Source organism: Rhinolophus sinicus, linkage group LG01 (assembly GCF_036562045.2).
Source record: "Rhinolophus sinicus isolate RSC01 linkage group LG01, ASM3656204v1, whole genome shotgun sequence".
In the NCBI taxonomy this organism is placed as follows: Eukaryota; Metazoa; Chordata; class Mammalia; order Chiroptera; family Rhinolophidae; genus Rhinolophus; species Rhinolophus sinicus.
Window position 1 is genome coordinate 4,678,536 of NC_133751.1, and position 13,765 is coordinate 4,692,300.

Consider the following 13,765-nt stretch of genomic DNA (forward strand, 5'->3'; position numbering starts at 1 on the left):
TTTCCATCATGATCTGCCTGTTCCTGCTTCGGGCCACTTCAGGGCTGCAGTGATGGCTTTCTGAGCCACTTATTGCTGTTAAATCAGGGAAAGATGACACGTCCCAGGGGACTTAGATCCATGGGTCCTTGCCTTCAGCAACCCTTGTGCCAGTCAGCATGGAAGTTAATGGAGACATCTGCAGGTGAATAGGACAGAGGCAGAGAAAACAGGACACATGCCCCAGGTAGGCTCCCAATATTTTGTGTGTCAGAATCATGCAGGGTGCCTGTTTCAAATACCCAGTACAGGGCTCCAGCCCTGCGATTCTGACCCACCTGGTCTAGGGTAGGGCCCAGCAATCTGCATTATAACAGACATCCTGTGCGATGCTGATGCTGGTGGTCTGGACCCCTCCTCATTGAGAAATACTTCCCCGTTAGACCTGTGTCACCTGTGTCGTGCTTTTAGTGCAGCAGTGTAGGACCGCTTCAGTTTGCCATGCTCACAGCACGTCCGTTCTATCTGCCAGGTAAAAAGAACGTGCATTTCCACTTCCCTTTCAATGTTTGATGAGTGGAGAAATGCACAAAGGCGGGTGGTAAATAGTCAAAATGAGAGAGGAGACCATGAACCTAAAACACTGAGAACTTTCTAGATGAGCGGGATCAGCCCCCAAATAATAGGAAGGTTGGTTTCATGGCATTGAAAACATTACCAGGGACATGAACCTGAGTCACGAGCAGAAACTAGAACCAGTGAGAGGTGAGTGGCAGGAGGAGGGACACGGGAGGGCGTGTCCCTGTCTCACGGGAGCTGTAACATTGTCAGCAGGGGTGGGGGCATAACTTGATAGATGGTCCAGTGCTCGGGGCTGGGGGGACATTGTGAGTAAGATGCAAAAAGACAGTCATTTTATTTCAGTGGAGGAAGTTAGACATTAAACAAGGACCTAATGTGTTTTCCATTTATCAATGTGTACTAGGAAAAACTAGAACAGAAGGATGTGAGGGTGAGTCAGCAGGGATGTGGGGACACTGGGAGGGGCCACTTCAGGATGAGTCTTTTGGGAAGATCTCCGTGGAGAAGGGTCACAGGCAGGAATGGGGGAAGGGAAGGGAAAACTCCTAAGGAATGCTAGGGACAGAAGTTGTACTGAAATGTAGTGAGCTACAGGGAAGGTGGTAAGGCGTGAGCCAAAGAATCAGCCGGCCTGGCCTTGGAGGGTGTCCTCGGCCTACGTCACACATCTGCATTGCATTCTGAGCACGTTGGGGTCTCACTTGGGAATCTGATCCCACTGAAATAACTACAGCTTACAGAACGGTACTTTTTCCTTCTGGGATGAACGTCACTAAGTAATGTTTTCAAATGTTAGGCAAATTGACTCAAATTCTTGCATCAGTCTCTAGTTCAAAAAAAATAGTTATTCATTCAGCATCTGCAGAAACTTCTCTATTAGGAAAAGATATTTGGGACCATTTTTCATCAAATAGTCCCCCAAACGCACATTGTGAGGGAGGGACTAAGAGCATCTCATTTTTAGGAACTAGAAACAGTGGTTGACTGACCCCTTACAGGATCACTGCAGGAGTGTAAAGCCAGGCACCTTCTGCATTCCGGTTCTCTGGTTGCTCCTTGAACTGCAGAGCTTATCACCTCTGCCCAGGTGTGACACCGGTGTCACCTCACCCCCCTGGAGCAGGGTCTTCTCGTTGCAGTGGGGCGCATGTGCCAAAACTCTTTTAGTGTCTATTTTGTCAACTACAAAGAACATTATCATTCTATTCTAATTATGTTAAGGCTGTGTTGTCATTGTAGGAAATCTTTATTGTAAAGGAGGACATTTAAAACCTGCTGTTTGCACACTGGGGTGACAGCATCCTGGAAGTTCTGTGTCTCAGCGTCTTATGAGTTTGCCAAAGACTTGCAGCAAATTCTTATTACAAGGAGGGGAGAAATCGCAACAATTTGCTGTTTATCTCTTTCAACCTGTGAAAGCACATGTCCCGGCTGTGTCCACAGCCCTGCTTCCCTCCCTGTCTGTCCTGTGTGTTAGGGTCCACTTGAAAGCTGGGACTCGATTCATGTCCCCATCCCCAGCTGCAGATTCTACACCAGGAGGCCTTCGGTAGATACATTTAAATGCTGACCAACTGTCAAGTTCTGAAATCAGAGTAAAGGGGATAGAAAAGAAAGGACGTTTTTTCTCTCTCCTTGTTCTCCATTTCCGGAGACATCTAATTGGCTGAGTGGATGTATCTCCTTCCCCAGTTAGAAGTGTCCCTTTTAATTTGTATGAAGTCTCCGCCCAGCACACTTTGCGGAGACTTACCGATGAGATCATTATCCAGAACTTAAATCAACTTTTTTACTTACAAAATCTGCAAGGGTATGAAGACACGTGAAGTGATAAGTACTAGACTTGACCTGCTTGTTTGTTTGTTTGTTTGTTTGTCTGTCATACTTACCTGGAAGTTATCCATTCATCCATTCGTGCAAAGAGGTTTACCCAGCATCCTGATATATGCAGGGCTGGACCTGGAAAAGAACAGGACACCGTTCCCATCCTTATGAGCTCCACTGATTAGCTCAGCTCTTTTCTGCATCCCAAGCATTCTTAATCATCCAGTTTTCCGATTTTCAATGGGTATTTTGTTCTGTCCAACCCTCTTAAGTTGAGTTTCTAGCCATCCTGATCAACCTACCAAATCTCGGCCACCATCTTTGCACGAAACAGGACGAGTTCCATCTTTTGCCAAGTGTTTGTTAGGAATCGTGGGCTGGGCCCCAAGACTGATTGAGCCCTCCCCATATGCCCGCAGGACTCAGGCACGCTAACCTCCCCTACGTCTCACAAAGGTTCCACAGGTGGGTGATGTAATCACCCCAGCCTCAGAGGTAAGGGAAATGAGCACATGCAATGAGTTCACAGACAGTGAGCAATGAAACTGGATCAAACTCAAGCAATCCAACTTCGGAGCCCCACTCTCAACCCTTCCATGAGGCTCCTTAAAGAACATCTAGATCGCTTCTCAGCCTTTTGGCTAAGATCAAGTGTAAAGAACATCTAGAGACCAAATAAGTTTCACATATCTCGTAAGGAAGAAGAGTTTACAACATGTTGAGACTTTGGAAAAAAATACACACTCTACCACCCAGAATGTTACTAGACACAGCAAATCAAGAAAAATACCTGATTGGGTGAGGAGCCTCCAGTATATAATAGGCCCTTGGTAGGTATTTGTTCATGAGGTATGAGAATGGTTGGGCCCATGAGTTGCATCCTCTCCCTGAGACAACTGGGGAGTTCACCACAAAAAGCTGAGGCCTCAGCACAGCAGGGAATAAAAGCAATAAATACCATGATTGTAGTGCACATGACATGTTTTATAACCCTATTATCCACAAAATCCTCTGTTATCCCAAATTCAGGATCATTAAAATAATTTGATTCAATGGGCAGAAGCTTAATTCAGGTTCAGACCCGATGTTGAAAGGTCAAAAATTATTTTTATCACTTACCCTCTAATTCTTTTTAGCTGTTTAGCTTGCGTGATGCCTCCTCCCTAACTTCTATTTATATTAGAATGGTGAGGAGCCAAATAAAATACTTTCCATGCAGGGGCAGTAAATTCGAACATTTATTTTGTTAGATTAGCTAGTAAGATATACAAAGAAGGCTACTGTGTGGAATCCAAGTAAAATTTTTATTTTAGCTGCTATCTCAAGAGCTATCATACAGAAGAGTTCAGTTCAAGTACAAAACAGCTCCAAAAACCTGATTATTAGAAAAATGTGTCAACTACCCCAGTATGCTGCATACTGAGACAATTTTGTCCAGAGCAGAATGGAAATGCAGGCTGTAGATTAAGGAAAGTAGTATCATGACCTACATTTCCAACATTATCAGGCCACTGGTAAGACTGTCCTCATCTAGCAAAAAAGGAGTAATGAACCTCATGAACTTGCAGAGAGTTCCAGCTTTGAGTAGAGGCTGGCATGTGCATCTTGACCGTGGAGCTTTCCCCGTAGGGTGATCTCAGTGAGAAAAGGGGCTGTGGAGTGAAGGTCTCTGCTGCACCATTGGTGGGCAGGCTTGACAGGAGGAAACCCAGGTGAGGGTTTAGGGGATTTGTGTCCTTGAAATGGGACTATCAAGCTGAACCCCTCTCCCACAAGCGTTCATACCAAGAATAAACCTGATTTACAGCTGTAGTTGCAAGAAACTTCAAGAAGAATAAAAATGAGAACCCTCAAAATGTATGTAAGGGACTGGGTAATTTTCTGGAAAAGATTCATTAGCATTTAAATAACAAGCCCCACTTATTTAAGCTCCACTTATCAAGTCGATAGTGCCTGGAAGACATTTAGCCTCCTACCCTTGAGAATGTTTTTCTCTCTCTCTCAGAACCTCTCTCCTAGCATTTCAGTGGAGAAACACAATTATCATTCATACCTTGCTGTCCAGAGAGCTTGGCACTTTAGCATAACTCATTTACATTCTAATCAAGGAAAAGAAAATAAAATCTTCTGATAAAGTCTTCTGTGGGATTTTGCCAGTAAGGGATGAAATGTGTCTTAAAATCAATGCCCCAGAGAATATGCACCAAGATGGAGCATTTTGATGACCCAGGAAATCTTAAAATATATCGATTTGGCTGCCATCTTAATACTTCTTCCCTGCAGTGTAGAATGATGGATTAGGTTCAAAGTCCAATAACTATAAACTTGCAAAGAGGAAAAGCCTTCATTTAAAAAGAAAGTCACTTCACCACTTTCAAGTCTCTGCCTCCCGTGACCCAACAGGGAATTATAAACAAGCCAGTGTCATGCAAATACCATATTAAAACATTCAGATGTCCAGGGTGAGGACATGTGTGGTCAATAATGGGTAATCTCTGAACCAAAAAGGAAAGTCTTGGGCGCCATCTTCATCACTTGATAGCTGAGCTGTGTCATTTCTCCTCTCAAAGCTTCTGCTGCCTCATCCATAAAGTGATCTTGGACTGTTTGTGTTCATCCAGAAACCTATAGGTGCCAGGGGTTAGAGTAGACACTACAGATGGACCCACGGGTGAACAGCCAGCCCCTGTCTTGGAGAGACTTCAGGCTCTAGGACACGTACATAAGTCAGGGTAATAATGCCGCAGGGTGGCCCTCTCGGTTTTGTGCCTTTGAAACTGCTCCGTGTGTGTGAACAGTAAATATAGTCTGCTGTGTTGAGAAGTGGCCAGACCATTTTGAAAGATAACTGCATAAAATTCCTCTTTGAGAAGCAGAGACTTCAAATGTGAAAAAGGCCCATCTAGGATCTTATGCTGCCTTTAGGCTGGAGCCCCAGGAAAAAGCCTTTGCAGGTAACTGAGTCTCTCTGCTTTTCCAGAGAATTCCAGAAGAGGGAATGCTCTAGTCCACTCTGGTGTCCAACGGTCTGTGCTCTTACAACATCTTTTTTCTTAGCTCACCAAAGAGTCAAGCTAAGAACTCGGTTCACCTCGCTGACTTGCTACCTTTGGTTCTGGATTTAGAGAAAGTGGAACCCATCCGGTACCATCCCATGTATGCACAAACCTCTGTGCTTTGGAAGGTAGTAGACATGTGAAATCCAGATTATCATGAACTATTTATTCTCCAGATTGAATAATCCAAGTCTTCGTCAAAGTTCAAACAATTCCACTGAGGAGATAAGCTACCACACGCGAAGAGCTAAGAGAGTGCTAGGACAGAACGGTATTGTCCCTCAGCTCTGGGAACTTGCACTTTAGTTCATGAGTAAAACAGTGGTACTAGAGGCAGTGAGTCAATACAAGGAAGCAGTGCCATGGGGGACAGCTGTATTCGCTCCCTAGGCCTGCTGCAACAACGGGCCACCAACGGGGTGGCTCAGAACAGAATGGTGTTGTGTCACAGTTCTGGAGGCCAGAATCAAGGTGTCAGCAGGGTCACACTCCCGCTGCAACCTGTAGGGGAGGTGCCTTCCTGCCTCCTCCTAGTTTCTCGTGGTTGCTGACGATCTTTGACATTCGTTGGCTTATAGCTACAGTGCTCCAGTCTCTGCCTTCATCGTCCTATGGCCTCCTTTCTGCCTGTGCTGTTTCCTCTTCTTATCAGGACACCAGTCATGTTGGATCAGGGCCCACCCTATTCCAGTGTGACCTCATCTTAACTAATGACATCTGCAGTGACCCTATTCCCAAATAAAGTCTCATTCTGAAGTCATGGGGGTTAAAATGTGGACATATCTTTTGTGGGGGACACAATTCAACCCATATCAACACCTCAATGTAGAAGAACTGTGGAAAGGAAACCATGTTAGGGCATATTTGGCTGCGCTCCGGGGTATCCCAGAAAATGTAAATCTCAGACAGTTTAAGTGATGTGCGTTGGGTCATGAAACTATTAAGAGCCAAGAACAAGGCTCAAATTCATGACTCCTGAGCCCCGTTGGAATGTCCTTTCCCTTACGGGGTTTACTGAGATGCTTAAGTATCACGTGACCACCTCAGGCCGTGAGACAGGAAGCAAGTGTTCTAGACGGGGATCACCAGGGAAGGCCCCCTGGAGGCCTGCACCCCACAGGGTGGGTCGTAGGGTGGGTCAGAAGCACTGTACTCCACACCTTGACCACAGTTGACCACCCTTCTCTAGAGACCAAGACAGACTTTATTCTTGGCTCCTCACAGATCCTACCACCAGGAGGAACGCAAAGGCTGGGCCCACAGCCAGAAACCGCTATGCCAGCCAGTGGACTCTCAACAGGCCCCACCCCACCATTTCAGCACACACGCTTACCACAGACTGGAGGCTGCCGACGCCCAGGGCTGTGGGATCAATGGACAAGGAGAGTGACAGTTACAGCGTCAGCCCCTCACAGGACACAGGTAGGGCCCGCATGCGGCCTCCCCAATCCCGGGCACGAGCCTGGCCCACACCATGGGCTTACTGTCTCTCAAGGTCATTTTCAAATTGTTCAGCCATTTATCTAACAGCTACCAATATAACTGTGCACTGACGATATCAGGGCCCAGTGAATTCTGCAAGATAGAACCAAAGGGCATCCATTTTGCATGTGTCCTCTATCCCACATGCATGCTGCTCTTTCCTTCTCATTCCCACTCCCCTGACAGAAACACAGACATTTTTAAAATTTTCACCCACACGATTGCAATGATTTCTGGTGATGCTCTGAGGGCGTCTGACCCCCTACCATGTCCAGGATTAAGACGCTGCACTTGAAGGTATGTGACAAGGTCGGAGCACCCTCTATAGGGAACATAGGCTGATCCGTTTGACAATTAAGCAGGGGTTGATTAGAAGGTAAGTCATCTAGTCTATGCCACCAGCCACCAAGCTTTCGCTCCTGAGAGAAGCCGGGGCCTAAGAATAGCTCCGGGTTGCCTACCTCCCCCCAACCTGAAATTTTGAAAAGAAATTATATCTAAACCTAATAGCTGTAGGGAATTTTAATACTCGTGTTCTTTTGTTCTGGATGATATACTTCAAAAATAGTGTTCCAGAGGTGGAGCGTCAGGATGTACTTTTATTTTTACGGCTATTATTTCTCTTAGAAGAGTCTCAGAGTTCCACAGAGGTGACTCAAAACTTTGAAACTAGTGGGCTTAAAATGCAAAGATTGTTCGGACCAAGATGCACCCCCTTTCTGCCTTTCTAGTCCCCATAAAGGGTGGCAGGCCCGAAGAATGAGTCTCAGGGATCAGAGGCCATTCTGCAGAGTGGCCGATTTTCATGCAGACTCACATCTCCATTTGGAATGCGCATCACATCTTTGCTGAGCTGAGGCTGGAGGAGCTGAACTAAGGAGCTCAAGTCATTCACTGCCAATTGAAACGTCTCTATGGCATACATCAATATGCAAGCCACAGGAGGGAGGGAGCAGTGCAGGTCACTGACACCGCATTCCCAACTGTCTTAATGAAAGCCGAATTTTTTAAGGAGGGGGTACATTACTGGTTTATGGAAATGCCCCAGGCTGGAGGCATCTGACTACAGCAGTGATGAGGTGGAAAGAAAGTTCCCTGAGCCCACTTGGCTAAGGCTTAGGAAACCAGCCTCAAGGTGACAAAAGCGGCCCTTAGACAAAGACCAGGACTCCTGCTGGGTTGTCCAGTGACCTGGCAGAAATAGCACAAGCCAAAGAGGGTCATCAGTCTGTGCAAACTGAAAGTGATTGTTCACTCGTCTTGTTTTCTCTGTTTCACGGCACAGATCGAGCGCGAAGCAGCATGGTCTCCACAGAAAGTGCCTCCTCCACTTACGAAGAGCTGGCCAGGGCCTACGAGCACGCCAAGATGGAAGAGCAGCTGAGGCACGCCAAGTTTACCATCACCGAGTGCTTCATCTCAGACACATCCTCTGAACAGTTGACGGCAGGGACAAATGAGTACACAGACAGTCTGACCTCCAGCACCCCTTCAGAATCGGGGATCTGCAGGTTCACTGCATCTCCCCCCAAACCTCAGGATGGAGGACGAGTGATGAACATGGCGGTTCCAAAGGCACATCGGCCAGGTGAGCAAAGCCCCGCGCGCACCACCATTTAGGGAAGCTCGTCCTCCCGATTCATACTTGTCTGCCCTGAGAGCCCTTTTTGGTGTTTGACTGGGCATTCTATTTACTGACTGTGGCATAGTGAACCACCCCAGAGCTACTGGCTTGCGACAACCATCACCTATTTTGTATATAAATCTGAACTCTGGTCAGGGTTTCATGGGGACAGCTCATGTCTGTTCCAGCAGTGTCAGACAGGGAGGCAAAATTAGGGCTGCAGTAGCCACTTGCAAAGTGGCTCCCCCATCTGGAGAGTTGGTGCTGCCCATGTCCTCCTATGTGGGTTCCCCCACAGGTGGCTTGGGATTCCCCATAACCTGGTGACTCTGTTCTAAGAGCCAGTATCCCAAGAGACAATGCTCATGTCTTAAGGCTGAGCCTGGAAACTGACACATCACTTCTGCCATATTCTATTGTTCAGGAGTCACAGAGCCCAAGGAGCCCAGATTCCAGAGAGGGAGACTCCCCACCTCTGGATGAAAGGCGTAACAAAAATAGGGGGGCTGTGTCTTAAAACTGCTGCTCTGAGGGCTTCAAAGGAGAGGGGTTTTACAGGGCCCCAGCGTTTGGGACTTGGTTTTACTGAGTTACCCAACGTGACAGTGACAGGCCAATGTCACGTCCACTGTAGTTTGGTGTTTGCCTTTGGTGAGAGAGGTCTGGGTGTGCAGACGGAGCTGCAAACCGAGGCCTGCAGGGTCTGGCCGATCGTGTAAATGAATGAATGGAGCAGGGTGAAGGGAGTGATGGAGGCCCGGACATTTCACGAGCTCAGTGACAGTCTGGAGAAAAATGACTTCAGCAAGCTCCCGCCAGTTGATCCCAAGTGGAAGCGGGACCTAGTATGAGCGAGTTTCCCAAGAGAAGCCAGAGATCTTGGTTTCGTATGATACTTGTTTCTTAAGTGTCAGCACAGATATTTGCATTGTACAGGGCAAATAAAAAACATCTTTAGACTGAAGCCAAACTATGGCAGCCAGCTGTAGTCATTCTCTGAAGAATCACTTTTTTTAAAAACCCTGCAATAGCTGCCTATAGAGGTTCCTTCACAGACTGGCCTATCTCTTCTCATTGAATCCAGTTTTATTTCTCTTTTTTCCATTTCCTGAACCACTATACTGCTTGTATTTCAAAAATTTATCTTCACTCTTAAATTGCTGTGATTCCCTTGGTTTTTATGGCATAAGGCCCAGCTGAAATGAGCCTTATAAATGCATAAAAATACATAAAATAGGAATTGTCTATCCAGCGACTAATCTTCCGAACAGAGTCAAGATCCATGCCAATGAACAATAAAGAATGATGGCTTCATTTATCTTCATGCTGGCTCCCTCCTCAGGGAGATGGGGAGCTGTTATTTGTGGGTATTTTTATTTCAAGTGTTTTTTGTTGTTATTGGAATTTGTATGCAAGTCAAATGCAGAAAAACATAGGACAAATGTCATGACTTTCTGTGCCTGTCCAGTCTGAGTGTGAGAAAGAGAGGCGGGGAGAAAATGGGCCTATGGGCATGTTCTCAGCTTTGCTGGGCTTCAGTGGCTGCATCTGTAAAATGGGCGTAGCAGTGCTACCCAGCAAGGGCTCGCTGGCCAATGTGCATAGACGTCAATATTATGACACTGGCTCTTGAGAAAAGAAAAAAGCTTTTATTGGGAGGTCAATGGGCAAGGAGACAGGAGGCAAGGCTCAACTCTGTCTCCCAGATCCAGGGTTTGGGACAAGATTTAAAGGGCTTCAATACCAGACCTTCCTGGACAGCGAACCCTTTGCGTTGGAAAGGTTTCCGTGTTCGGTTTCCACTCATGTCCTGGGCCTGTGGTTCCATGTGGGTGGGGGAGCAGTTAAGGGTTCACAGGTGTTACTCATGAGTGCTATACCTGAGGTTTAAACTTTGGTTCCGGGTCGTGTTAGAAACAGGACAGGAGCAATTTGAGCTGGTTCTGCATTTACAACATCGGTGCCTACCATATGCGGTTTGTGTAAGTAAGTAGCACATACAGGTAACATAGTTAAACTGTTGTTTGTGTTGTTGCCTTGTTGACTGTGGTTAGAATTCCCAGTGACACCAGGGTGGTCTCCAGATGTGCTCCTGGCTCCCCTCGTCCTTCCTTCTTTGGTTTATTTTCCTTTAGTGGCCCTTCACACCCGGGAAGGCAACACCTCATGTGTGTACCACCCAGCTAAGTACTGGATGCTCCTATCTAAGGTCCCATTTTCCCCTCACAGAATGAGCTCCTGGGTTGTATGACTGTTCTGTTTGTACAGGCCTTAGCAGAGGCCTGAGTTTCTTTCTGATGACTTGTTCATATTGTTTATTGAGAAAAAGAATGAACGTTTTTTAGGACACTGCTACCTGGCTCCATCAGAGCAATGGAAAGATCACAACTAACTAAGTTCCTATCATCTTGATATGCTATTTACACTGTAATGACTTTATAACTTTAGGTATGAATAGTTATTTTGAAATGACAGTCCGAATGGCCACAGATTTTTTTTTTTGTCCACTCTAGATGACTATATTGTTAATGAACATTTGATATGCTTTTTAGAGAAAGTATTTCATCCTTCTGGAAGCCTTTCTATTGTTCGTTTGTAATACAAATAATTTCAACACGGGGCACAAAACCCAGGATTACAATTTATTATCTGCTGACTGGAGGCTGTGCCAAAACCAGCAGTTCCTTGAGCTGTGTGCCATGTTCTCTCCTGGTTCTACATGGTATCAGTTAGTATGTGTCTCTGGGTAGTCTTCGAAATCTCTGGATATCTTTCTCCTCATCGTCAGTTCCTTTTTTGATGGTCTTTTATTTCCCCACTTACAACCCCAAGCTTCTAAACTCTCTACAAATCAGGGTCAAGTTAAATGAACTTGGCCAAATAGTGGCTGCAGAAAGATAAGAACATGTCTTAGGTTTCCCTCCGAGTATCTGGCAGATACCAGGCAGCAGGGTGACAGTTCAAAAAATATTTTTAAATAATTTAGTGGAATATATACTCCTAATGCTGCGTCTGGCGTATATAGTAGGTGCTTAATAAAAGTTATTGAATGAATGAATATATCATGGTTGTGACAATGGCAAGGCTGGCCTATTGGTTAAAATATTATAATTGTTAGAAATTATCCGTAAAACACGAGAGGGCACTTAAGTGCACTTCATCTTCCAGTCTAACTCTAAATAAAGCGATGACTTTCTGTTCTTGCTCTTAGTCAAAGGAATCTCTTCCTCGGATAAGGGAATGTGGACAGCTCACACATGAGGCAGGCATCAGAATCTAGTTTTGGACTTTTAATAATACCTGCATTGTGAATTTTCTACGCCATTTGTGTAACTGTTTTGTTTTGTTTCAATTTGGGATGGCTATTCCCATCTTAAAAAAACATAAAACAAAGCAAACAAACAAAACTCTCTATTCCTCTGAGAAATAGCTGGAAAGTTCAACAGCTCCTTTTCGTCTTGGTCAAGGTAGCTTTCGATACTTTGATTACAGTATCTAGTCTTGGTTTCGGGTCGCATCTTAAGCCAGTTTCTAACATTCTTGGGTTACTTCTACTTTTTTATTCATGATGTTTACCCTGTGCATTCAAGAGATGCCATTGCACAAAGCTCCTTAAATCAATTTAAAGCTTCAAATATGCAACCTAATACAGCCTGGCCCGCTAGCAGCGGGGGAGCGTGGGGCCCCTTAGAGCTCTGCTGTCACACTCTGGGGCTCTGGACTTAAGTGTGTGCATGTCAGCCATTCTGTGATGAAAGCAGTTGACCTTTTCCAGCTGGAAATGGCCACTGCCTTCTGACCACTTGTTGGTCCTCTGAAAAAGCAGTTATATGAAGCAGTTCTTGGGTTTTAATTTCAGGATCCAGTATTCCCCTCCCTCACGCTCTCCTGAGTGTGTGTGTTTCATTGAAGAGAAGATTGGAGAGTGAGAGGCAGGGCCCTTACCTGGAGGATGTGTGACCTCTGCTCAGGTTGCGCCCTCTAACTGCGGCTGCCCTTCTCCTTCTCAGTTCTCACTGTGGTCACACTGCTTTCCTCTGTGTGGTTCTCATATTGGTTCTTGGATCAAAATTAGACGCCAGAGATCTGGACTGCCAAAGAAGGCGCACCCCAACCTCGCTCTGCCTGCAGCTCTCTTGCCAGCTAAGGACTTGAGCTCTGCTCCTGGCAGGTAAACTGGCTCCCACCTCATGACCCAAGGTGTCACACTTCACTCCTCTTAAACAAGTACGTCCCCTCCTTCCCTTTCTCCTCTGAGTCGGGCAACTGGGGCCCCATGCCCCGGGCTTGCCTCTTCCTCTTCTGTTTTGCACATCAGTAAAATTAAAGTTTGGGTTTTTTTATTAGTTTCAGGTAGACATTTACACCCCCCACAGAGTGATAACCCCCTCTCCCCCAACCTACTACCCTTCTGATATCATATATACGTAGCTGCTACAATTCCACTGGCTCTATTCCCTATGCTGTACTCCACATCCCATGACTGTATATATATTAAAATTATAGCTGACATTCAGTATTATTCAGCTTCAGGTGTGGTACATTTATACAATGGAGTATTACTCTCTGTCATAAAGAAGAATGAAATCTCACCATTTGCAATGGTATGGATGGATCTAAAATTCAGTTTTGAGATTTCTAGTGTGATGTTATTCCGAGAGCTGTGGAGTTTCCCTTCAAGTGCAAGCATCTTTGGTGCCTACACATGTGCACGTGTGTACGCACAAACACACTCACACACACACGCACGCATATACCATGCCCATGTACACACGTAAACATGCACACATTCACACATCCCTGTGCGTGCACACACATACACACGTGTACACACATTCACACACACACCGTGAACATGCACACATGTGTATGTGCATGCACACACATACACATGTGTACACATGTTCACACATACACACACCATGCCGTACACACACGTGTGCATGCACATGTGCACACATGTAAACACATTCACGCCCACGCCATGCCCATGCACACATACGCACACGTGTGCACACATGCACTTACACTGTTGTCCTGGCCTCCACTGTCACAGACATGGCCCTGCTTCTTCCCTCCCAGCCTCTCCACTCCCTTTTCTTCCTTCAGCACATATCTGTTGAGCTCCCACTCAATAACTGACCCTGGTTTAGGAGCCGGGGATACAATGGTAGACAAGACCTCAAAGAGGGTAAAAGGGGCCAATATATGGTGATGG

At 45.9% G+C, this 13,765-nt stretch overlaps 1 protein-coding gene across 2 annotated transcripts in view; it reads left to right on the forward strand.

Annotated features, from left to right (window-relative positions):
* Positions 1–13,765, forward strand: part of DSCAM (DS cell adhesion molecule) — a 639,047-nt gene that overhangs the window by 612,808 nt on the left and 12,474 nt on the right. For both annotated transcript variants that reach the window (XM_019745768.2, XM_019745769.2), the window contains 2 exons: positions 6,666–6,863; positions 8,209–8,511. In XM_019745768.2, coding sequence (XP_019601327.2) covers positions 6,666–6,863; positions 8,209–8,511 — 501 coding nt within the window. The remainder of the gene's footprint in view (positions 1–6,665; positions 6,864–8,208; positions 8,512–13,765) is intronic.